A 26,131-nucleotide genomic window follows, 5' to 3' on the forward strand; every position below is an offset into this window, starting at 1 on the left:
TTCTGAAACTTTACTCCCCCCCCCCCCCCAAGATAATGCACTCCAGGGGCTCAAAATAACCCTACAACATAAAGCCCTTTAGAGAGTAGCAGCAACAGCATCAGGTAGAGGCCCTTCTTTTTGAGGGGAAACAGGGCAGGGTCAAAGGCAAAAGCAGAGGGAGCAAATCATTACTTTAGGAGGCCACTGCCACATTCGGGGGCCTTTTTTTTTAAAGCTTTTCTTCCCCCCTAAGCAACTGATAAAGGAAACAATCTCAAGGCATGAGTGGTTAACTGAATACCTTAAAAATAAAGAGACAATTTAAGGGCAGGCACTCTCCGTAAGTGTACTAGATCAGATCTGCGTTTAACAGTCGCTTCACTGGGCGTCTAAGTCCTACTTTACCCACTCCAAAGGCCGCATTCAGAGGCAAAATCACAACAGCGGAGGAGAGGCCGCCGCGAATAGGTTACTATGCAGAAAGGAAAAGCCTTGGGGGAAAACTAGATTTTGGAAGAGGAGGAGCCTGGAAAAGAAACGACGTGGATGCTCCCCATTTCCCAACAAAACGAAACAAAGCTAAACAAAGAAAGCCAAAGTATACGCGGGGCGGGGTGGGGGTGGGAGGAGGGCCGCCGACTCCGGAGTTGCATCTATCGGGAGCGGCGTCGGACTAGGTAGGAGGCCGGCAGGGAATCCCGAGGGCGGGGCCCAGAGGGGAAAAGGGACGCGAAGGGTTAAGGATGTGCACAGGGGCGTGAGGGGCCGCAGGGACAGACAACCAGAAAACAAAGCGAAAACAAAAAGCCGAAAAGGGCTGACCGAGAGAGCGCCCAGGGCGAATGTCAGTAGGACTCGGGGGCTGTGAGGGGTCCGACGGGACGAGCCAGATTAGCTTGGAAGGAAGGTAATATGCTTTCCCTAGCAGCCGGGGGCTGCGGCGGCTAAGACACGTCCCTCCTTTTCCCTGCTCTTTGCCGCCGCCGCCTCCCTGCCCCCCCCCGAAAGTCCCCGCAGGGTGGGGAAAAGGTAAAGCAGAGCCCCAGAGTCTGGTGCCCCGAGTGGTTTACCTTGCGGGAGGCTGGAGAGGCTCCAGCGCCAGCTCCCCCCGCCGCCGGCTCTGCGTTCAGAGCGGGATGAGGCGACCTCCGGCCTCCTCCCCTTCGCCACTTCCCCTTTCCCCCGCCGGGGTTCCGTAGCTCTGCTGCCGCGGGTTCCTGGTGCCGCGGCGGCGCTGCCTCCCCGCCCCCCTCCGCCTCCTCCCTCTGCCTCTTAGAGGCTCACTCTGGAGGCCGCCATCTTCGCTCGGGCTCTGAGCGATCGGGCTCTCCTACGCCTGCGTCGCCCCGGTCCAGGCTGTCACGAGACTCGGTCAGCTGATTTCAACTCTTCCGCCTCCTGCCCCGCCCCCTCCCGGCCATTTCCCCGCCCTCCCTGTCCCGGCCGCCCGGTTTCCCAGAATTTCAAGTCCACCCGCCCCGCCCCGCCCCGCCCGCCCCGCCCCGCCCCGCCCCGCCCCGCCCGCGGGTACGCATGCGCAGAAGGGAGAGCCCGGCTGCGGCTTCCGGAGTCGGCGCCGCGTGCGGGGAGGACCCGCCCTCGGGCACGCGCGAAAGGAGGCCACGCCCCTCGGCACGTGGTTCTGGCCTCGGAGGGCTGCCGCGGGGCCGGCCCCCGGGTTGCGCTTTTAGCGCTTGAGGCCCGTGTGGGAGCCTTTCTCCCGCTTAGCCCTTGACTCCACGGGGCCGCGGAGCAGCCTCCGCCCGCTGCCGCCCCGTCGCGCCGGGCTCGCCTTTCCGCTTGTTCATGACGCCCCCCGAGCCGCAGTGGGAAGGATTTAAGTTTGGGTTGGTCTGGGCCGTCGGCAAGACCAAAGCTTGGGCGGTGCCTTCGGCCTTTTGGCGGCGCCGCCAGAAAGATGTACTGATAGCTCCTTTTAGTGTGTGCTGGTCACGTGTCGGGAGCTCACTTAGGCTCCAGCCCCGTCAAGGTGGAATCACCCTCGTTTTGCAGGTAATGCAACGCCCGGTCTCACGGGAGCGGACTTGTTGTTTGAGCCCAAGCAATCTGACCTCAGAGCCTGTGCCCCTGATACCATCTCCCTGAACATACAGGCGCTGGGGGGGGAGTCAGGCTAGAGAAAGGGGGGGAGGTATTACTCTTATGTATTAACCTGTCGGTAAAGATGTAATTAAAGAAGGTCAGCCTCCACTCTCAGACCTGAACTCTAAAGACAGTAGTTTCGAAAGTGATTCTGTTACAAACTTCAGAGTATGCATGGTGCAGGACGGCTTGCATGGATACATTATTTTACGAGGGTTAAAGGTCCCTGATAAGGGGGTTGACACTCTGCAGAGCAATCCTGACGCTGTGGTTTCTTTGGAGCCCTTTTCAGCGGCGGGCTCGTGCTTTGGACACGGGGACTGCAGGCCGGGAAGTGGAGAGGAGACACTCGTTCTTCCGAGATGCTGCTGCTTGACTTCATTGACCCTTCGCCCTACCTTGGGGTAGAAAAAGACTGCATTTACCTTAGGCTTCCCCATCGAAGGGGTGGTACCAGGAATGGCTGGGTGGGGGAAGATAAAACCTGGCATAGAGGAGAAAGAGGGAAAAAGAAACGGGAGCGCTGAATCAAGAGGTCGTCTTGGCCTAGGCCGCGGAAACAGAAACCTGTGTTTATCTTATAGGTTGCAAAGCCTTCCAGTCATCCCAGAAGTAGCTGTGAGGTGTATTGTTTCTATTTTATAGATGAAGCGGACCCAGAGAGCCTAAGAGACTTGCCCAAGGTGGCCCAGCTCCTAAAGGCTGAGCAGAGATTGAGTCCCAGGACTTGTAACATTAAGGCCAGTGAACTATTAACCTCCACACTGCCTCTCTGTTCAGTATCTGGGACAGATAAAATTGATTATGAGAGTTGGGAGGAGCCTTTAGGCTTCATGAATTGTCCCTCACTGCCCATCCCATGTAGTGGAAAATTTCCTGCCTCCCAAGGCCTTTTTTTTCTTTTTCTTTTCATTTCGCAGTTTTAGAAACCACTGTCTTTGTATTCAGTTTGTCCTCTCTTTCATGAATAGGTTTTTGTTTTTGTTTTTTGCACTTTCTTCCTCTATGTGACATCCCTTTAAGTATTTGCCTATACAGCTAATTATCCTCTCTCTCTCCTCTGTTTATCCTTCTAACTACCCCAGCCACAGCTTCCCATCTTCAAAAGCTGCGTTCCTAGTGGTTTCAACTGTTGCTTACAGGATGTGGTTTCAAGCCTTTTCACAAATCCCCTGGTTGCCGTTAATTAGGTTTGTAGTGTCCTTAAAACACTAAAATTAAACACAAGAGTCGGGAAGGATAGGAGGACTTGTCTTTTCTTTCCCTATTCTGTTAAATCAATCCCATACCCCCCCACCCCCTTCTTTTTAAAGAGTAACAAATATAGCCTGGCCCGGTGTAGCTCAGCGGTTGAGCATCGACCTAGGATCCAGGAGATTGCAGTTCGATTCCCAGTCAGGGCACATGCCGGGGTTGCGGGCTTGATCCTCAGCTGGGGGCGTGCAGGAGGCAGCCGATCGGTGACACTCTCATCATTGATGATTCTGTCCCTCTCCCTCTCCTTTCCTCTCTCTCTGAAATCAATAAAAAAAAGATATATTAAAAAAAAAAAAGTAACAAATACAAGGCAGGATCCTCAAACTCCTCTTTCTGGATTTTTCTTTCTACTAAAATCCAGGTTTGCCTTAGCTTTTCTGACACGTTCATAGTGCGAACATATCAAATTTACAGTCAGGAAAGGGGAACAACACAGATGATGTCCTTCCAAATTATGTGATATATATTTATAATATTTCACAGCTTCTTAGGTATCAATAGCTTTTATCAGTGGTATAAGTTAGTGTATAGACAGGCAAGGCTTAAGATTTTAGGGAACCCACAAGACCGTCCAACGTCTGCTTATTGAACTCCATATTGCTGTTAAATTGCCTACCTAATTACATGAATGCCCAGATCCTAAATAAATGCTTAAGAACTCTACATAATTCAGCAAGATTTGAACTGTTTCAAATGCAGTAGCTACTAACCCATGTGACTACTGAATACTTGAAATAAAGTTAAAATACACACTAGATTTAACATGAAAAAAATGTAAAATATTGCACTAACAATTTTTATATTGATTACATGAAATAATATTTGGATATGTATTTGGTTACATAAAGTACATTTGTTAAAATCAATATCACATGTTTCTTTTTTAAAATGTAGCTACTAGAAAATGTGAAATTTTATACGTGGCTCCCATGATGTTTCTGCTGGACAGTGAGTGCTACAGAAAGTCTTGTGCAGATACACAGTGTCAGAAAATACTTTTCCATTGAGTTGGCAAGCTTGAAGATCCCACAGAATCCTCTACTGGACTTCATTTTAATTTCTTATGTGGTGGTGGTTTGTTTGTCTCCAGTAGTTTTTCTCAAGTGGATTTTATTGAAAAAGGCAGCCAACCATTCCTTGCTGCTGTGCCTTTGCGATTATGGTTTCAAACATCTCTGTCACTGCAGATTTCTGGGAAGACAGCAAATCCAGTTTCACAAACCAGACCGGAGGGGGTGGAGACTTGAATGTCCCATGAGGAAGTTTGATTCCTTCTAGCCCAGAATGCCATCATAGTATTACAAGTCACCACTGATAACTCATAGCCCTGGGGCTCACTCAAGCCTCTAGCAGCTTGGACTCTGAGAGGTAATGTAATAAACTCTAAGATACAACCATTTGAGGGGCCACAATGAACCATGTAGCACTCCAAAAACCCTAACAAGCCCCTGGATTGGAGGTTGCTTATCTGATTTTGCACCAAAACCTTGACTATACATGTCAAGTAGAGTCACCACAATCTTAAGAATCAATAAGTCAAAATTTCCAAAGAGGTTATGAAGATGGCAAAAAGATTTATTGAGAATAGTTGAATGCATTCTGTTGAATGGGAATGATAGAGATTTACAAGTGAAATAACTTCAAAACATGTAGTGGGAAGCTAATAAATAATTCCAGTTCTTCCTCCCTGAGGAACTGATATGATACCAGCCCAGATCACCTTCAAAGCGCTAATTTCATTTCTGTCCCATTTTTATTTCTGTTACCCCTCTTTCCTCTTTGTGACCCAGTACAAGACACGAACAGAAACTGTCTAGGATCATTAAAGCAAGCTGTTGCAGAAGCTGGACTGTTTACTCAGCATTTGGCAGAAGAATAGAAGGCTGTTCGGTGAAAGCCTTGATTTCATTTTTGTTAGGCCAGCAAACAATAGCGGCACACTGGCTTTGCTGCTAGAAAGAACAAAGAAAACAAACCAGTACCTTTTGCTGACATTTCTATTTCTATTGCAAAAAGAAAGGGGTGGGGTGAGGTATTTTCTCCCTTTTCCACCCTTTTCTGGCATCAGGAAGTTTTAAGTAGCCAGACCAAAAAAAACATGGTTCATCTCTCTAAGTGAAGGCTTAACAGTAGAATCCATAAAAATCAATAGATACAATAAATGTCTTTATCCCAGCTCTTCACTTCTGACTCTTTTCTGTGTGCTCCAGACTCTTTTCTCTTCCAACTGTGTTCCACGTTGTTATCTGCTCAATACAGTTCTCTTTATAAGAGAACTATTTAGAGAGGAAAGATGTTTACTGCTTTGTGACCTTCCTGCTGCCTTAAGCAGTGTTCTGGCTTCCAGTTCAGAGCTGACCGTGCTGACAAAGGCCTTCAATGAGCAAGTCCCAGTGCCGTCTCAGCATAGTCTACCGTTTTCTTGCTTCTGTTTTGCTAAAGTATCAATGCTGCATATTTCACAAGCCCAGGTTTTAAAAGACAGGGAGTTTGCCTGCCCAGTGTGGCTTAGAGGTGGAGCGTTGACCTGTGATCCAGGAGATCGTGGTTCGATTCCCAGTCGGGGCACATGCCTGGGTCGCAGGCTCGATGCCCAGTGGGGGGCATGCAGGAGGCAGCCGATCAATGACTCTTTCATCATTGATGTTTCTCTCTCTCCCCATTCCTCTATCTGAAACCAATAAAGACATATTTTAAAAAGAAATAAAAATAAAAGACAGGGAGTTTGAATCCAAAACAGGACAGAAATCTCCCTCTGATTTTCTACCATCTCTGGCAAAACCTCCAGCACTCGAGGCAAGAGGTATGCTCTAGAGAATAAGACGGTTGTCAGTTTTTTCTCTTTGGGTAAAATGCTTTGATAATCTCCCGTAAAAGACGTTGGCATTATTATATTTTATAATTTTCAGAATTATGCCTGTTCTGAGCCAGCTCTGTCCTTATTAAAAGTAGAGGGCTATGAAACAGTTTGGCTTGGGTAGATTTTTTAAAAATTTTTTATTGCTTGTCAGTGGGAGCTATTTTTGCTTGTTTCTGATTCTGTCTTTTTGTTTCTTTAGTCACTCCTTATTGTCTCTCTTGTCCCCATGACCTCTCTTAGGAATTTCTGCTGCAATTTTCCTTCAATTGGAGGTTTCTTTAACTTAATTTAAAAAGGGAACTAGCTTTTCTAAAATGCATGAGATCCAAATAGAAAAGGGATTTTTCTTGTGGAAATTACCAAATATGTAAATAGTAATATCACCTGTATTGGGATTGTAAAACTTGTCTGCCTTATATTTTAGAATCATAGAATGCATGTCATTTTCATTTAAAATGGCAACACTTTTCATGTATGTTCACCATTCAGTGCACATTAAAGGTGTGTGAGGTAGGGTTCACACACCTCAGGCACGTCAAGTGCTGTATTCAGAGTGACCAAGAAATTCATCCTGGCAGGGCTCCTGCTGAAATCAGAAAAGAACTTTGATGATAAAAATGGTTCTGGCTGTCCCTTGTCCTTGATGGGTGAAGTCACTGTCCACACTTAAGAGAGGGAGAAAGACAAGTGACAGTCTCTCTGTGCCTCAGTTCCCTCATCTTAAAATGAACAAAAGTAATACATACTTCATAGAGTTATTGTGAAGATTTCTATGCACTAGTTCTATTCTAAAGTGCATGGAAAAGTACCTGGAACATAGCAAGAGCTCAGCAAATGCTGCTGGAAATACTAGTACTACTATTGGAGTTTTTTGTTTCATTGAGGTACCAGTGAGGCTAAATTCAGATCCCTAAAAGATGACACTTCAAACTTAAATTTTTCTTTATGTTTTTTAAACCTCAGTTATTCTTTGATGTTATAAAAATGAGAACTAGAAAGCATCAACTGTTCCATTATTCAGAATATCTTATATGCATACATAAATACATATACATGAATAATGGGTTTATGTATGTATATTACATACACACATGCATATATCCATATATACCTGTATACATATATATAGATACATGTTTGTATATATAGTTGATTTTTTTTTTTAAATATCTTTATTGATTTCAGAGAGAGGAAGGGAGAGGGAGAGAGAGAGAGATAGAAACATCAATGCTGAGAGGGTCATTGATCAGCTGCCTCCTGCACGCCCCCTACCAGGGGTTGAGCCCGCAACCCGGGCATGAGCCCTGACCGGGAATGGAACTAGGATTTCCTGGATCCTAGGTCTGTGCTCAACTGCTGAGCCACGCCCTGGGCTGCATAGTTGATTTTTACACAAATGGTAGTGAACCATACCCATAGTTCAATATCTTACATTTTTTATCAACCATGTATCTTTGCCCGGCCAGGCGTGGCTCAGCGGTTGAGCGTCGACCTAGGATCCAGGCAATCAGGGTTCAATTCCCGATCAGGGCACATGCCCGGTTGCAGGCTCGATCAGTGACTCTCTCATCATTGATGTTTCTGTCTGTCTGTCTCCCTCTCCTTTCCCCTCTCTGAAATCAATAAAGATATATTTAAAAAAAACAAAAACAAAAAATATATCTTTGAAATTGGTCTATGTAATTTGCCTCATTCTTGTGAAGGCTGAAAATTATTTCATTATGTAGATAAAACGTACTTCAACTTCTCTCCTATTAGTAGACATTTAGGTTCTTTCTAATCTTTAACTTTTACAAACAAGGCTGGAATGAAAACATCCTTGGATATAGGTCATTTCAAATAATGTGCAAGAATATCTCTTGACTTTTTATTTTTCAATTTTCTATAGTTGTTTCTTATTTTGTAGTAAATTGTAGCCTTATTATTTAGAGTATTTCTAGTTGTATTTTGTAATATGTATATGCAAGATGTTTAATATGTTACAAGCATGTAACAAAAATAAAGTACAGGCATACATGAGTAATGTCTGGAAAGATTTCCTGTGAATAGCGACCCCCAATTCTGGTGTTGATTCTTTTAAGTTTCAATCTTGTAACCTAAGTTTCTTACCCTTTTAATGGTAATAGCTTCCAGTCATGTTTTATCCCAGATCTTCAGGCTGGGTTGGGAGTTGGACTCATTGGCTATTTCCCTTGATCATTTCTCATAACCTATATTTTATAGTTTTTATCTCCAGAAATGAGGATGGTGGGTTTTTTTTTCCTTTTTACTCTCCAAAAACAAGAAAGTACTTCAAAACATTTTGAAGACCAAAGAATTTCCAACAGCAGTAAAAGAATCCTGAGAAATTTGATATAAACAATCACTGTTGAAAACACAAATTTAAACTCACGTAGGAAAAAGGATTGTATTCAGTTGCATTGAAAAAGAGCATGATATAGGCTGAGATGTATCAAGTTTAGTGCAGCACATTAAGCTCAAGGTGGGCATTGCTTAGATTCAGTTGTATACCTGACAAACAATCTTAAATAATATCAGCAGCTGATGCCATTGAGCACGTACATTTTCTAGGCACAGCTCTGATGAGCCTCAGCCCGAGGACTGAAGAGTCCCAGGTTTGATTCTGGCTCAGGGGACATACCTTGGTTGCAGGCTCAATGCAACTAACCTACGTATTTCTCTTACATCGGTGTTCTCCTCCTCCCTCCCTCCCTCCCTCCCTCCCTCCCTCCCTCCCTCCCTCCCTCCCTCCCTCCCACTCTTTCTGAAAAGCAATGGAAAAATATCTTCAGTTGAGGATTAAAAAAACAAAGAATTGACCTGTGATTCTGCATGTCATGATCAGGTCCTTAACAAAGCATGTATCTTCATGCACGTTTAATCCATTTCACACGGCTTGCGTCTCCACTGAAGTACCCATCACATCTGTTTTAACACACTGCTGAGCCCATCACATGATTTTAACACTGCTTTTCAGAAATTGTCTGAAAACAAGTTAGGAATTACATTGTGCAATTCTTATTGTTAATAATAGATATTAGCCACTAATCATTAAGTATTTACCATGTACCAGATACTTAGGTGCTTTGCATGCATCAACTCTTTGACAAATTCTGTGAAATAGATAATACTACCGTCCCCATTTTACAGATGAGCAAACTGGGATTAGAGAGATTTTCCAAGTTTGGAGCAAGTAAAACAAGTATTTTTTTTCAACATTGTCATTTTCTAGTTGCTGCATACCTTAGGTAAAACTGGAGGAGGTGGGTAAGAAGGAAGACATCAACAGAAAGTCCCAATGGTCATCAACCACTGGCATCACTTCATGTGGGGTAAGTGCTAGAATCTAGGATTGACTGTTATCACCAGGAAGAAGAAGATACTTAGGATCACCTAAGAGGGAGAAGGAATGCCCAACCCCTCCAGGCTCTCCCAGTTTGCATCCAAAGCTTGAGTAATGTCTGGTCAGGACCAGGAACCTCTTCAACGGGAGGGTATTGGAGAAAGGAGATGTCTACAGAGGCCATTTCTTTTCTTCTCTAAAGTACTTAGGTTGCTTTTCAAAGTGGGACCCTCAGGCCAGATCAGCATCACCTGGAAACTTGTTAGAAAAGCAAATTCTAGGATCTTGCCCTACACCTACAGAATTAGAGTCCCTGTGGGTGGGGCCCAACAATCTGTTGTAACAAGCCATCCAGGTGGTTCTGATGTACACTCAACTTTGAGACCGACTGGACCACAACATGGTAGCAGTTTGGAGCATGTACTTTGGAGCCAGACTACATGGATGTGAATCCCACTTCTTTTTTTTTTCTTTTTCTTTTTCTGTCCCCCACTGCCACAAATTATGCAGTTGAGTGACCCACATTTGTGGAAATCACAGGCGTCAGCTCAGCATATCCAGAAGGCAATGGGTAAGCCTCACCCTCGGAAAACCACCTTCGTGATCAATAGTATCCCCGCTGCCAGGTAAGTATGTGAATCCCTCTTCTTATCACTTACTAACTCCTTAAGAAAGATGAATTTAGGCAAGTGATTAAACCTTTCTGTGCCTTAGTTTTCGCATCTGAAAAACGGGGCAAGTAATAATATCTTTCATGTTTATTGAAATTATAAGCCAGCTAATATTTGTGAAGCACTTAGAACCGTGTATGGCATGTAGTGAGTACTCTGAAAGTGTTTTCTATTATAATGACTCTTCCAGGACTGTAGCAATGCCCTACTTAATGCTGCTGGAATCTGTAAGTCCCAGTAGGGGAGGAAACACATCAAATAAGTATTGCATTCACTTATGCACTCATTCAGCAAATATTATTAAAAATCTACATTTAAGGCATGATTTTATGCTCTGCACATTTTAAGGTACTTACTCATAATCTTAAAAGACACATATAAAAGTGCATTATATTAGTCAGCAGACCAGATGATGGTCCCTGGGTCAGCATGGCATGGATAGAAATGATTTTTTTAAAAACTTACATTAAAGAAAAGATTATGTTTAACCAAAAACAGAATAGAAAATACATATAATATCCCCCATCAGTTAGGATTTCTAACCTGTCTTAACTTCTTTCCTAATATTACTTTCTAGGTGATCATAGTGGACTGACTAGTTTGGTTCTACTTTGGTTTTGTTAGTCATGCTTATTTAAGAGGAGGGTATACAACCCAGTAAGGCATGTTATATCTTTTATTCAGCTGATTTTTCTCTTCTCATATTATTTCCACTTAATTTCTTTGCCTGGAAATCTTGGTGAATGGAAGCTTTGCCTTTATGCATTAAAAGCTATCTCAAATATTGGATTGTAGGGTTGTGTTTTGTTTTTGTTTTGTTTTTTCCCATTTCTACCTATCCCACTCTGATCCAGGTACTATTATCATCTATTCTCCTGACTAATATAATTCATTCTTAAATATGGCTCTTAGGATTATAACTTAGTACCTAGAAGTGTGCAGCATAATGTTTTAAGCCTATTATATTTTCAACAAATATTTGATGAATGAATGTGCAGATGAGTGATGTGATGCTTGATATGGTATATTTATTTACTCTCCTATTAAGATTATGTATATTTTTCTATCATTTTACTTTTAAAAAAATATGTTTTAATTGATTTTAGAGAGAGAGGAAGGGAGAGGGTGAGAGAGAGAAACATCAATATTGATCAGCTGCCTGCTGCACGCCCCCTACTGGGGATTGAGCCCACCACTCAGGCATGTCCCCTGACCCGGAATCAAACCAGGATCTCCTGGATCCTAGGTTGGTGCTCAACCACTGAGCCACGCTGGCCAGGCTAAACTGAGTTTCGTGTAGATGGCATAGAGTTAGGTGTGTTTTCTTAATCCTTTCTGACAATTCTTGTTTTTAAATGAGCGTGTTCAGATCATATAGGTTAGTGTTAGTATTGATATATTTGGGTTTAGATTGTTGTCATTCAGGATTCTGACATTCTTTTCCAATCTGCCTATTGCTATTTACTTTTTAGACTATTCAAATAGTTTTCTGATGCATGCTGTCCAGGTTTTGTGGTCATATCCAGCAGGAGAGGAGGTGGGAAGTGTGCATACTCCACCTAACCCATAACTGGCCCTCCAGGAGTAATTATTCCCAGAGTTCCTCTAAATCTGGGGATTGGGTTCCAAGTTTCTGAAGGTCACATTAATGTTCCTATCAGATCTCAGAATATCGAATTTGCCATTTAGCCAACATATTCATATAAATATTTTCCTTCAGTGATTACACACAAACACAAATAATGATAATACCCTCGTGGACTCCCAGAATGGGCATCTTATAAAGTTCTTCCCAGCTCACTGCTGCCGACTCAGAAGGTCCCTGTAGCTCAGGGATGCTTGAGGTGAACATTTGTGGTGCAAACGTTTTTTTCAGCTAACTATCTGTGTCAGGTCCTGTTCCAAGTATTGAGAATGTAGCAGTGAACAAAGAAATAGCCCTTACCTCTGGCAGGGTGTGGGGTGGTAGGGGAGGAGGACAGTGGGCACATTGAAAATAATTGAATCAGATCGTTTCAGTTAGTGATAGTGCTGTGAAGAAATAAAACCTGGGTAATGGGCTAGGGGGTAGGGAGAGCAGAGTGACTGCTTTACCCAGGCAGTCAAGAGAGGCTTTCTAGGAAGTGACATTTGAGCGGAGACCTGAATGTTGGTAACTAGGGAACCTGGGGAAGATGTGAGGGGCGGAAGTTTCCAAGGAAAAGAGAAATGAGATTGCAACATCTTGGTCTACCTTTTTTCTATCTTCTCTTCTGCAATCCTGACCATAGAATTTAAATCTGGATGAAGGAAAGTTGTGATTTTTTCCTGCAACAGCTGGAGACCTTAATTGAACTTCCAACTGTGCATAGGTCATAAGCTACCCCAGAATTTGACTGATATGACCCATTTCCTCAGTGACATTTTTCGCAGATGGATGACAGCCTAAGTTCTGGCCCAGTGGAAGGAAACTGGTGGTGAATTTTAGCTAGGTGTGATGTCTAGAACAAAGGAGGCAGATCGTCGGGTGGTGGATAGAAGAATCCAGATCTGTTCTCACTCGTTCATAGGAAACACTAAACATAACTTGTGTTTTAAATCATATTTTTAAACTACGAAAGCAAGCATGCAGAGACCACCTATGGACAGTAGGTGTCAGACTATACCTGCAGACTAGTGGTTGAGTCTGTGCAACCTCACAAATATTTGGGAAAGAAGATGACCCCCAGCTTCTTGCATCATAATGATTAAACCATTCACAGGGTTTATATCAGTTATACATACAAGTGTTGGAAGATGGGAAGTTTCTGTGTTCTGATACCACTGAAATTACCTCCCCACAGTAAGTAGACATATAAGAGGCTCTGGACCCTGAGGAATACTACTTTAGTAATTAAAACATCCCAGCTTCTGTCCTGTAGGATCTAAGCTGCCACATGTGGTTCTTACTGACACTGGTGTGTTTCTTCAATTAAGAATTTTGAAAGAAGGTAGGGGGCGGGGCTTTAAGTCCTTAGCACTCTCTAGGTTGAAATACAATAGGGAGTATACTCAGGCAGTGTAGTAGGAGAAGGCAGTAAAATCTTGAAAAGTGCACTTTTATCAATAGCATGCTTTTGTGATGTCAGAAAATTCTGTTTGGTTTGGTTGTAGAAAAGTCTCCAACATTGTGGATGCTCACCCCACACATCTCTGAACTATGGGGAAGTTCTGAGTCTGTAGGGATACATTTTTTTTTTTTAGCAGCCTTCCCTAGGAGTCCCAAGTTATTTCATGATGCCAGCGTTACTCTGATGCAAAAAGCGGACAAAGACATTATAAGAAAAAATAACGACAGATCAATCTCTCCCATGAATGTAGATGAAAAATGTTCAATAAAACATTACCGAATTGAACTGAGGGATATATCAAAAGAAAGATACATTACACTAAGTGGAGTTTATCCCAGGATCAAAGACTAGTTTTTTATTCAGAAATCAATCAATGTCATCCACCCTATTACCAATCTAAAGAAAAACTTCACAAGCATATCAACTGATGCAGAGAAGCATTTGAAAAAAATCCAACAACCCATAGATAAGGGAGAAAAAGAAACTTTTAGGTCATAGACCTAACTATAAAATGTTAAACCATAAAATTTTTAGGAAAAAAGGACAATTTTGGATTTAGTGATGAATTCTTACATGTGACATCAAAAGTATGATTCTTAAAAAAATAAAATAGATAAATTGAGCTTTATCACAATAAAAAACTTCTGCTCTGCAAAGGACACTGTTAGGAGAATGGAAATATAAGCTGCAGACTGGGAGAAAATATTTGCAACTTATATATTGACAGAGGACTTTTATCCAGATTATAAAAAGAACTCTCAAAACTCAACAATAACAAAACAGATACCTAATTAAAAATCCGCCAAAGACATGGATGGACACTTGACCAAAGAGATAAAATGGGTGGCAAATAGACACATGAAAAAAAAAAGTTTAACATCATTAGCTATTAGGGAAATGCAAATAATCAGTGAGATGCAACTACATTTCTGAGCAGCTAAATTAAGAATTCCTGACAGCACCAAGTGCTGGTGAGGATGCGGAGCAACCAAAATTCTACACATTGCTATAGGGGGGAAATGCAAAATGGTACAGCCGCCCTGGGAAGTTGTTTGATAGTTTCTTATAAAGTTAAGCATAAAATTACTATGTGACCCCCAAATTCCATTCCTGGTAATTGCTTTAAGAGGTGAAAACGTAGATCTGCACAGAAGCCCGTACACAGATGTCTGTCATAGCTCTATTCGTAATTGCTCACAGTTTGAAACAACACAGATTTCCTTCAGTGGGTGAATGAACTAAATTGAATACAAAAAGGAAAATCAATTTTACTGGGGAAAAAATTTTTTTTTAAAGACTCTAATATGTTGATAAAGTAATCAGAGTATTTGTTAATAACTCACGCTTTCCCTTAGCCCTACATAGCAAAAATATTAGTGCGGAAACCTCCAACAGAATTTCCAGATCTCTCCCTAATGTTTGTGTTGCAAAGTCACTGCCAAATCATGTAATCATAACTGAATAGTACTGAAAGTCCATTATAAACTCCTCAAAGAGCATGTTAGCCTTGACGGAAAAATAACGACAAGGGCCCAGAAACCAGAGCACGTGACATTAGAAGTCGTCAACCTGATAAAAACCGAATGTTACCAAATTAACACAATGATTTTGTAGACCAGTGTTTTCTAGATCACAATTAATGATCCTTTTCAGAGGAACATGCTGAAATGGAAATATTGCAACTTGCCCCGTTAAAAGTACATTGTCCCCTTGGAAGGCACATACAGTGCTGCCCAATTGAGAGCGGTCAAATATTTGTGAAATAAAATGGACTGAGGCAAAGCATCGCTGGCGTTAGATGCTGGTCCAATGAACGTGAATTGATGATCCCAAGTCTGTAGTCCTCTCTCCTTTGCAAACTCCTAGGTTTGCAACTCCCACGAGCCACATTCAAGCATTTTGGTTTCATCTCCACCATTTGGGCCATAGCTTACGGTCCTAGCTATGTCATTGCATCAGGTCAAATTTAATCGAGATAATTAGATGTTTTGTGAGTGTAGGGCTACTTCCCAGATCTTTCAGTGACTTTGAAGTGGCCAAGTAGGAACACTATTTTCCTGAATAAAGTGCAAAAAAAAATCCTCACTTTCATTAAGAGGCATCACACTTGAAATTACCAAAATAAATGGACATTGAATTTGGATGGTACCACTCATGAAAGAGCTTGCTTGGACAATGACCAATCCAGAGTACAAAATGAAAAAACAAGTTGTTCCTAGACCATGAGAACTAGATGTGAATTCTATGTTTATCTACTCAGGACTTTTCATTTCTAGATTATGAAACCAAGGTTTAAGATTAAAAAAAAAAATTGTTCCAACTTGGCCTAAAGCTAGCACAGAGCTGAGGCAGCCAGTCAGCCTTCAGTCTACTTTTCTATGTGTCTCACCAGTTGAGAAATTCAGATCTATTTATAGCTATTAAAATACATTATCATTTCATCATGGCCATGAATAGCCCTTATCAAAGTAAACTCTCTTAATTTTAAAATGAAATAAAGAAATCAGAACTTTAAAAATATCCAGCTCTGATAGTTGAGGTAAAAAAAAAATAATAGAACCACGGGTACATGGATTTTCTAATCATTCCCTGTTATAAAAATTGTGGGGAAAAATGACTTGAGCTACAACTAAAGTGGTTGGTATTACAGTTTCTGAGAATTAAATACCTCTTTTTAAGGCATTTTCAATATAGTATTTGTATGTATATGTTGGCTATCAAACACTGGGTAGGAATTTCTCTTCCAGAGTGTGTGTGTTTGTATTAAACCTACTTAATGGCTGAAAAAAGATGTATTAAACCTTCTAATTGGGTCTTATTTCTTAAGAATTTTCCTATATAATTCTACTTCTAGTCTAATCCTCCCCACTCCCCACCCGTTATCCAGTCTTTTTTAATCTATGTCTTTGCCACACCTTGTAACCTTTTGATGTTTGCAGGCAAAAAGCTGATTGGAGTTTGACTTTTTAGCGGAATGAGAGGTCTGCGCTTCGATGAGGAGACCTAACCAAGCCAACTGGGCGTTCATTCATCAGTCAGTCCAGCAGCTGCCCCTGGGTCAAAAGGAAGAGTGTGGGCAGGGCGAGGCCCACACGGTGAAACTGTCCTTTGAACACGGCGTCCCTGAGAGATGCGGCTTCACAGAAGGTTGGTCTGGCATGTCCTCCTTCAGCTGCCTGTTCAGATGCCCCGATAGGAGTCTCTCTGCCAGCAGGGCCCGTAGCGGACAAGGGTAAATAGCAGCACCACTAGGATACCAGACACCAGGCAAAAGGCAATGGCAAGGACCAGCCGTAGAACTGGGGGAAAACAGGAGGCGAGTTAATGTAAAATTAATGGATTAGAAAAATATGAAGATCACTCATCAGTCCGTGTTTTCTGCCTTAATTGTAAATGTCAGTGGCGTTTCTGAAGCAGCCTTGAGGTAGCATAGTGTGGTGAAAAGAGCACTGGACTAGGAGTCAGAAGGTGTCCTCTGTCCAAGTTCCAGCATGACCTCTGATCTTTGGGCCTCAGCTCCTCCACTATAAAGGGAGGGCAGTTGACTAAAGTATTTCTAAAATCTTCCAGGATTCACTTCATGTATTTTTCTACAATTAAAATTGTTAATTGTTATGGTCTCAAGGTCACAGAAATTTCTGAATATTCAACTGCCATCATTAATTGGGTCAAAAAGAAATGGAATATCATCTTTAGGCATTTGAATTTGATTTTTGATAAATATCTTTTAGAGAAGAAACCTTGAGCACATGCTGATTATGGCAAGCATTTTTTAGGACAACTGTGTATACTGTTGCTAATCTGTACCTTGATTTACACATATCCCTTTGATAGCTGACCAATCAGGATGCAGATATATGGGGTTGTTTTAAGTGAGATGGTATCCATTTTTTTCATCTGGAAAGTCATCTTACCCCCAACACACACCCTACTCCACTATAGTATATACATCATAAATATCAGTTTGTACCATCTCTAAATGGATGTCTGATTTTCATTGTAAAAACATGGGATTGCTTGTTGGCGTAGATGATGGGAGAGGAAACATCTCTCTGACCCTGGCAGCTCTGTCTACAGAACCCTAGTGCTCCACAGAGCACAGTTGAAAAGTCAGTTAGCCTAACTTCACCTTTGTAGAGATGATAAAATGAGAAGTGGAAAGATTAGGTAATTTGGCTAAGATAAAGCAGATCATTGCATTTGGGTGGCAGTGTATGGGATCTTACCAGTGGTATAATTTTAAAAGCCATCTATTCACTAAAGACTTCCAAATTTAAATCTTCCCCAAACTCAAGACTCATATGTCCAGCTGTGTCCTTGACATATCCCCTTGGACATCTAAGAGGCATTCCAAAACTGAACTCCCCACCCCTGTGCACCCCTACCCCCCGCACCCTAACAAATCTGTTCCTCCTGCAGCCTTCCCACTTGGGTTGATGGAAAGTTCCGTCTCCTAGTGTCTTGGTCCAAAGCTCTTGGAGTCTTCCTTGACTTCCCTCAGTCACATCCTATACCCAGTCTGTCAGGAAATCCTATTGGTTCTATCAAAAAACTATATCTGGAAACCAATGATTTCTCCCCTTCTCTGCCGCCACCCTGCTGTGAACCACCGTCATCTTTTGCCAGGATTACTACTTAGCTTCCCCTGACATACTCCTTAGCTTCTATCCTTTCTCCCCGACAATCAATCAATTTTTTTTTTAAATGTTTTTATTGATTTCAGAGAGAGAGGGAGGGAGAGGGAAAAAGAGAGAGAAACATCGATATGAGAGAGAAAATGGATCTGCCTCCTCCTGCATGGCCCCTACTGGGGATCCAGCCTGCAACCTGGGCATGTGCCCTGACCAGGAATCAAACTGGCAACCTTTTGGTGCATGGAATGATGCTCATCAACTGTGCTATACTGAGTAGGGCATAATCAGTCTATTTCTAACACAGCAGCCAAATGACTTCAAGTCAAATCATGGCACTCCTGTACCTAAAGTCTGCAGTGAATGCTCATCTCACTGGAACGCAAGCCCAAGTCCTGAGGATAACAGTTTATGAGACTCTTCATCACCTGGCTTTTTAACCTCTTGTCTTTCCTCTCCTATCCCTCTCCTTTCACTTATTCTGATTTGGCCGCACAGGCCTTCTTGTCAATCCTCAGACATACCAGGCACACTCCCCCTTCCTGCTTTTGCTGTATTGTTAACATTGTCTGGATGCTCTTTTCACATATCTCTGCGTCAGGCAACTGCATCACCTTCCTTGCTCAAATCTCATCTTCTCACTGAGGGTTTTCATTTAAAGGTACAATCTATATACCCTCTCCCCACACCCATTTCCAGCCTGGTGCTTTCGATCTTCACCTTCCAAAGGACTTATTTATCATGTTTATTATTTATTGTCTATCTCTCTCTCTCCCTAATAGAATGTAAGCATCACGAAGGCAGGAAATTTTGCCTTTTTTGTTCATGAATGTATCCCAAGCACCTACAGCAGTACCTGCCCCATAGCAGGTGCTCAGTAGTAAACATTTGTGGAATGAATGAATGATCTAGAACTTCTGGGTTCCCTCTTAGTCCAGTGCTTTTCTCATTATGTCAGGAACCCTCTTAGCATCATGAGAAGGTGAATGTTAATCAAGTTAGATCCTGGTGTCTGGGTGCCACTAGTACTAAGGATGCAGTTAATATAAGTTGGAGGGAACTACATGGAATTGAGGAATGAAGGAAAGGGCTAAATGAGAATGAGGGAGGAAGGCAGGGACTGATGATTCTTTAAAAACGAATGTTCGTGACTGACTTCCTATATTTGGGAATTATTTTCAATGATTTGTTTGACTATGTTGTCATGGTGGTTCCATGGAAGAGGCTTTCCCTCTCTCCTTCCTAGGCATGCAGTGAGCGCACACCATATGCCAGGCCAGCTGTGGGTTAGCTTCTGGGGTTCCATGATCCCTGTTCTTAAGATTCAGTACCTCGTGGGAGAATCAGGCAGACAGTCATGAGACAGTGTGATAAACAGTAAAGTAGAGGTGTGAAAGATATTGGAACAGATAGCAAGTTACAATCGACACAAAATATTCTATTTGGAAGGGAAAGGGTATGGAAGGTCTGAGAAAATGGTAAGGTTTGGGCTAGCCTGTAGGGTAAATAACATTTTGCCAGGAGACGGAATGAGTAGCTCAAGATCACGTTTGAGAAATAATAAGCAGTTGCATGTGACTGGAGTATAGGGTATGGTGAGATGAGACCAGATACATAGGTTGGGGGTCCAGGTTTTAGAAGGTCTGGTTTGCCAGGGGGCAAATGGAAATCATCAGCAATTATTACACGTGGAAGTGACATGGCCCAATTTGTGTTGTTTCAATAAAACCCAAACTATGGGGAAAAAAGGGGATGATGGAGACACTGTATACCTGATTGAGAGCTATTAAAATGCCTTTGACAAGATACTGCACTATGGCCCTGAGGATGCAGATGAGGGGGTTCAAGAGGTACTTCTGAAGTCAAATTGACAGGCTTTGTAATGAGCTAAATATACTGGTAAAGAAATTGTGGTGAAGGTCCCCCCGTGGGTTCTACCTTCTGTCGCTGAGAAGGTGACTAGGTTATGAGTTGAGGTTAGAAGCACATTTAAAAGGATCAGTTTGGAGTAGAGGAGGTAATAAATTTTGTTTCAGATGCAGGATTGAGATGTTATTATCCTGGTAAAGATGACCAGCAGGCAGCTGGAGAAAACAGGTCTAGGATTCCACATGCAGATGTGGAAACGAGGGCTCTGGATGTACAAGGTGGAGGCCTGGGACTCACTGGTTTATGGTGAGCGTGAAATGAGAGAGCCAAGGACAGGGCCTGGGATGAAATAATGTATTAGAGGGGTGGGTGGAAGGGTCCAATCCAAGAGAAGCTAATCAGGGAGTCTGGGAGCAAAGAGAAGACTCAGGAGAGTCTCTCGCCCCCTCTCGTTTATTTTTTAAATTATATGCTCCCTATACTGTAAAGGATTTGGTGAGTTTGACAGAGTAATGTTCTAGAATCTGGAAAAGAGCGTGATCAATTGTGTCTTACCGCAAAGAGTCTGGTGCGGGTGATGACTGAAAAGATGTCCTACAACCTAGGAACACATGAAGGCTGCCCAAGACAGTGTGACTTGGAACCACTTTTTGGAGAACAATTTTGGCAATATGTATGAAGAGCCTTTTCCTCTTGCCGTTAGCCCCGAGTCCCACCTACTCTCTCTTCCCCCTTTGAATAAGTCTGCTCTTCTCCATCACTCACTTTGGATTATTGCAACAGCCTCCTGACTGTTCTCCCTTCCGAAGCCAAAGGGGTCTTTCTAAAACAGGAAGCCAGGCACACCGCGTCCTCTAAAACCTTTTAATGACCAGAGCTGCTCAACCTGACCTAGGAGACACTTGGTGCCTGCCTCTCCAGCCTCTTTATATTCCCACCGGACAGCCTCTGTGCGTTTAGCCTCTTGGCCTTTTATACGTTTTCTCTCTTTAGTCTGTAACACTCTCCTCTCTCATCTTCACTGGCCTGGTTAATTCCTTCTCTCCTTCAGATTCCGGTTTGAACATTCCCCCTTTGAGAAGCCTTTTCTGACCCCTGAGGCTCAGGCTGATTCCCTCTGCTGTATGTTCTTGTAGGTGTCTGTATGTCTGTCACAGTGCTCGCCGTCAGCTCTGTCTCCCTCTCCTCCTCACCTGTTGTCTCACCTTCCTGCTGAGGTCTACAAGCCACACGGGGACAATTTTCTTGTCTTGCTGCTGTTTCCTCAGCAAACGTAATGTCTGCTACATAGGATAATAGGTATTCAATAAATACCTATTGCTTATTAAATATTCATAGTCTTTGACCCACTAATCCTATTTTGGGGAATTTGTCTTAAGGAAATGGCCCAAAAGACAGTGCGGGGTGGAAAGGGACTATGATATAAGAGAATCTGGTGTTGGAAAGTGTTAGGCTTGAATCCTGACACTACCACCTGTAGCATGTGATTTTCTGAGGTTCAATATTTTTCTCTGCAGAATGGGGATATGTGATGTTGGCAGGAAAAGGAAAAGAGGCTGCTGAATTAGGCACTGCTGGCTTTCCAAAAGGAAGTTTCAGAAAACATGAAAGATCAGGGCACACATGGGAGGCAACCAATCGCTGTTTCTCTCTTACATCGATATTTCTGACTAAAAATCAGAAAACATATCCTTAGGTGAGAATTTTTTAAAAATTTAAAAACATGAAGGATGAACATTTTACAGAATAGTTCAGGAGCAAGAGGGAAATAAGGAAATAGAGTTAGAGAATACAAGTTATTAGTTTGAGAAAACTGGGATTGAAGATAGTGAGATGGAGCAGGCATTGGAGGGCACTCTGATGAGAAAAGAGTTGGGCGTTTTCATCACAGAAGGGATGGAGCAGTGAAGCTAAGAGATTCACTGAGGTCCAAGGAAACTGAAGAGTTGGGATCATATGCACAAGGAAAGGAGTTAGGTTACTCAAGGAGGAACATGTTTTCCTGAGGAACAGCAGTAAAGGCAGGTTAAAGCTATTGAGATATTTTAAGGTAGTGACAGGAGAACTTAAAAGGGTTTTCATTGGATTATCTTGGTCTTCTTAGGACACCCTCTGAGAATTAAAGAAGCCAAGATGGAATTAGAAATTTCAGAAAAAGAACGAGACCTTTCTGTAGAAAACAGGAAGAGAGTCCAGTAAGGGTAATACGTTTACCAGGCAGGGTTGAAAGGTCCAGCCGAGGTTGGAATAGAAATGTCAACATTCGTAGTTAGAAATGGTGACAATAGGCTTAAGCTTCACTCGGCAGATCAGAATGGGGAAACTGTGTGTTTGACTTGACATAGGGCTGGATATTGGTGTGGTGGGCAGGGTATGAGGTAGGGCATGGTTACGACAGTCCCAACTGCCTAGGTTAAGTGCAGGAGTGGAAGTGAGTTGATATATAACGAAGCAAGTTCCTAGTGTCTTTTATTAATGATGAGACGTGTCTTAGGAAACTGATTATAATGGCAGCAAGGATGAGAAAAATATATTACAATCAGATGGCTTCACTTCTGAGGTAGGAGGGGTGCTGGGAGGGGTATCATCGAACAGGGCCTCTAAACAGCCGTGGAGAACAAGAGCATGCCCAGGTGACTGTGCCTAAAGCAGAGGTCAAATAACAGACATGTTGATACAGACATCTGTGTTTATAGTTAATGACGACGTCTTTATAGTCCAGTCACATTTGAGGCTCATTCATAGCTTCTCTCCCCTAATTATTGAACAACTGAGTCCAGGCTTCTGACATCTGGGTCCAGCCATGAGGAAGCCAGGCTAGGTATGGAGGGCTGAATATTTATTCAATTAGCAAATATTGGTTGAAGGTACCAGGTTCTAGGCATTGTCGACTGCCTGGAGATTCAGGGAGGAAAAGCGTATGGATCCCATCTTCGAGGCTCATGGTTGACTCTTGGGCATGTATATATGTGCTGTAGATTCTCAATTTTATAAGGGGAAACAGGAACTACCCACCAGTGAATCTCCTTCCTATGAAATATCTAGAGTGGAGTTTGAAATAGGGGTTGGGAGAGCGCCAGTGAAGGTCTGATTGTGTTAGTAAAATTTGGGAATTGAAGAAGCATTTTCTAAAAAAGAATTTTATTATTTTTAAGTAACATAGTATGAAACTTAGACTTATCATGAATTTTCTAGCAAAGGCTCTGATTAATTTAATTGGGTCTACTAGTTGAAAACACTGCCTACAGCTATGACTAGGGTTTCATGGGTGGAAATGCCCTATGGTGTAGGGTTGGCAGGCATTATGTAGATCTAGAATATGTCCTTATTTAACATCTTTGTCTGCTTCCTATATTGGCTTTCTCAGAACACCCTAAATGTCCTTAATTTGGCCTTTAAAAAAATAAATTATAAAAATTCAGCAGCTAGAACCATTAATTAAATTTATCTGGGCATCCTGTACTTTTATTTGCTAAGTTTGGTGGCCCTACTAAGGAGTCATTCGGTCCCTACAACCTTCCAGGCTTCACCTGCTCATAGTGTCTCTGTCAAGGCAAGTGGCCACCCAGCCCAATGGACACTCCCAGTCCCAGAAATTTCCTAACAGGAACACAGTCTGTCTTCCTGAGATGTTTACCTGCTGCCCTGAGCATCACTGTGCAGAACATATAGAACAAATGTGATCCAAATATTAAATTCACTCTGTTGGAGACCACCTCATGTTATAGGCTCTTAACAAACTTTCTATGAGCTAAAACCAGTTGTGTGCTGGTAACTGGATCTAATAAAACAAATATAAAGAAAGAACACTCTGATTGGTGGCATATGCCCATTTCTGTGGTGAAAATACTCCTGCTGTGACACCATGGCCAATTTCCAACCACCAAAATGAAGTCATCAAACTCAGAGTTGAGAAGCAGTGCCTTCGTTCCACTCAATCTGTTTTAGCTGGCTCCTGCACACCATCCTTGAGTTTTCATTAACATATTTTGCTGATTTATGATATTTCACTCTGTGTGGATCTTGAATTGTCGATAGTGGTATTTCAAGGAAAAGACTTCTATGAACATAACACAGGCAGATTCGATGAGAGGTGACAGAAGGAAAGGGTGTGTCAAAAAAACTCCCAGGTTACTGGGTATTGCTGCTGATCAAGATAGAATCTAAGAGTAGGTTCATGGAGGAAAGGCAACTAATTTATGCACTCTGAGCAAATGTTCATTGAGTGCCAATCCATGCCAGGCACAGGCACTTCTAGGTGCTGGGGAGAGAGAGAGCAGAGGACACAATAGATAGAATCCTGGCCATTGTGGAGATAACATCCCCTTGAAGGACACCAGTGGGAACCTCTTTGAACCCTGAATCTTATGCCGAGTAACTCCTTGATCCATTCCAGCTTTGTGCCACTAAAACATTTGATATATGCCTTTCAAGTACCTGGCACCACACAATTAGAAACCTCCATTCAAACTGGTTTCAGATGGGTCGGTTGTCACCTCCTGCAAGAAGCCTTCCCTAACATTCCTTACTACCTCCCTCCCTCCAAATCCAGGTAGCTTTTGTTCCCATAGAAACCCTTGAATCATAAGACATAAACCTTAGTTATTCTGTGTAATAGGTATCTCTTTACTTCCCACTACATCAGATATTGCCCAAGGATTTCTTCATAGCAATTTTTATCTTAAACAGATGAAGCAGAGCCATCCATCAGTTCAGCCTTCATCCGAAGAGTAAAGTCCAGACCAAATACATTGTCAATGTAAAACATTCATTTAAGCCAGTCAAATACAAGTAAAAGCTTTATATATTTTTCTTCCTGTTACATTAAAATAAAAACAGAAAAACAAAATAAGTTCCTAAAATGTGCCCTCCAGGAATTTTATTATAATTAAAAAAGGACATACTTTTAAAAATTCATTGTAAAAAAAAAGTAATGGTATTGAACTTCCTAATGATGTATTTATTCATTATTTTATACTTGGCTCACTTCTGGAGGAAAGTTATATGCATGAAGGAGAAAGAATAATTAAATGATGACCCCCAAGACCAGATATTTACTTGGGAAAGAAATAATGCAAATAAACATATCAATCAATATCTCATGTCAGTCATCCCACAGTCTGCTGGGAGAGGGAATGACTTTGCCCTAGACTCTGGCACCCAGTAGAAACCATCTCTAGAAACCATTTCATCTTTAGCCATAATTGTAACACAGCACGTTCTCTGGACGTATTGCATCTGCCACGTGGCAGATCTACAGGGTTCTAAAGAGTCATCATTTGAATGTGGTTCCTTACAGAGACAGTGGTTTCAGCAGGACCCATGGGTGCTTAGGTTTTCTGAAGATACCAGGATCCACAGCCCTACTTTCAACATTCCAGTAAGTTTAGATCTTGGAGGCATTCAGGACGTCCTGACATTTCTAATTTTGCTCCAGTTTGAAATGTGTCATCATACTTCCTCTCTTACATCAACCTCAGCCTCTCACCGTGGAGCTTCAGGAGCAACTCCACTCTGCAGGGCTGTCATCTGAATATCGTGTTCTCATCAGATTACTTATTTGCTGTGATGTATGCACTCCGGGAGCTTCCAGGTGTATTATATACAGCAAAGTTTTCTGGCAAGTTTGCTTTTGGTTTTTTCAAAAGTAACATGGATTTTCCAGGATCAAAGGATACAGAGAGTTATTTAGATATTTATTTTTCAGCTCTCCACCCAATATGTTTTTAACAGAAATATTAAAAGATAGGATCAGTTTCCTGGTGTAGATCTCTCTACTGTATCTCATTTCTTTTTATTTTAAATATATCTTTATTGATTTCAGAGAGAAGAAGGAAGAGGGAGAGCAACAGAGAGATAGAAACATCAATGATGAGAGTCACTGATCGGCTGCCTCCTGCTTGCCGCCGGCTGGGGATCGAGCCCGCAACCCAGGCATGTGCCCTGACCTGGAATCGAACTTCGATCTCCTGGATCCTAGGTCGATGCTCACCTGCTGAGCCACACCCGGCCGGGCTGTATCTCAGTTCTTTGCTTCTCATGAGAAGGCTGGAAGTAATGAGTAGGTTGGTTCTTTGCCATTAGCCTAAGATTAAAGTCTTCCCGTCTTTGCTGTCACCGAGATTTGTTTAAAATCTTTTTCACTTTAGACTCTTAAAGAACGGCCTCGTTTAATTCTGCTCAAATAAAATCTCCATATCTATAAACAGCGAAAGGCCCTATGTGGCCAATCATGTAGCTCATGGCAGCCCCATGAACTTTGACTGAAGTTTTATCTCTGATTATATTATGGCGTTGATGCCCTTTTATATTAACACTGAAAAAAA

General features: G+C 42.3%; 3 protein-coding genes across 8 annotated transcripts in view; 1 reads left to right on the top strand and 2 right to left on the bottom strand.

Annotated features, from left to right (window-relative positions):
• DNAJC13 (DnaJ heat shock protein family (Hsp40) member C13) overlaps positions 1-1,340 on the bottom strand; it is a 95,525-nt gene extending 94,185 nt beyond the window's left edge. For both annotated transcript variants that reach the window (XM_081159902.1, XM_081159901.1), the window contains exon 1: positions 1,053-1,340. The gene's annotated coding sequence lies outside the window, so the exon portion shown is untranslated. The remainder of the gene's footprint in view (positions 1-1,052) is intronic.
• Positions 605-26,015, top strand: LOC308567843 (uncharacterized protein). Of its 4 annotated transcripts, XR_014000385.1 has the most exons (6): positions 1,630-1,995; positions 4,530-4,710; positions 9,435-9,534; positions 10,056-10,171; positions 16,245-16,452; positions 25,630-25,925. XR_014000385.1 is itself a non-coding variant. In XM_081159905.1 (4 exons), the coding sequence occupies exons 1-3, from the start codon at positions 1,789-1,791 to the stop codon at positions 16,273-16,275; spliced, it is 354 nt and encodes a 117-aa protein (XP_081016031.1). In that variant the 5' UTR covers positions 1,741-1,788; the 3' UTR covers positions 16,276-16,452; positions 25,630-25,739. The 4 variants fall into 4 exon arrangements, 1 of the variants encoding a protein (XP_081016031.1); XR_014000383.1 differs by lacking the exons at positions 1,630-1,995; positions 4,530-4,710 and adding an exon at positions 605-659; XR_014000384.1 differs by lacking the exon at positions 4,530-4,710 and having other exon boundaries at positions 1,607-1,995; positions 25,630-26,015.
• The window catches only part of ACP3 (acid phosphatase 3), a 37,253-nt gene continuing 27,567 nt past the window's right edge, over positions 16,446-26,131 (bottom strand). The window contains exon 11 of one of the 2 annotated variants that reach the window (XM_081159904.1): positions 16,446-16,604. In XM_081159904.1, the coding sequence (XP_081016030.1) occupies positions 16,486-16,604 (119 nt within the window). In that variant the 3' untranslated portion in view covers positions 16,446-16,485. Of the gene's footprint in view, positions 16,605-25,481; positions 25,854-26,131 lie in introns of those variants that run through there. The other variant, XM_081159903.1, reaches the window with a different exon arrangement.

The sequence above is a fragment of the Miniopterus schreibersii genome (assembly GCF_964146895.1).
Source record: "Miniopterus schreibersii genome assembly, chromosome: 15".
Taxonomy (NCBI): domain Eukaryota; kingdom Metazoa; phylum Chordata; class Mammalia; order Chiroptera; family Miniopteridae; genus Miniopterus; species Miniopterus schreibersii.

What these genes read in the sequence shown, in the direction of transcription:
- LOC308567843 (XM_081159905.1), top strand. Translation starts at nt 1,789, where the DNA reads ATGACGCCCCCCGAGCCGCAGTGGGAAGGATTTAAGTTTGGGTTGGTC. An exon ending in GAATCACCCTCGTTTTGCAG is followed by an intron (nt 1,996 to 10,055) that starts GTAATGCAACGC and finishes CAAATTATGCAG; the next exon opens with TTGAGTGACCCACATTTGTG. An exon ending in AATAGTATCCCCGCTGCCAG is followed by an intron (nt 10,172 to 16,244) that starts GTAAGTATGTGA and finishes TGATGTTTGCAG; the next exon opens with GCAAAAAGCTGATTGGAGTT.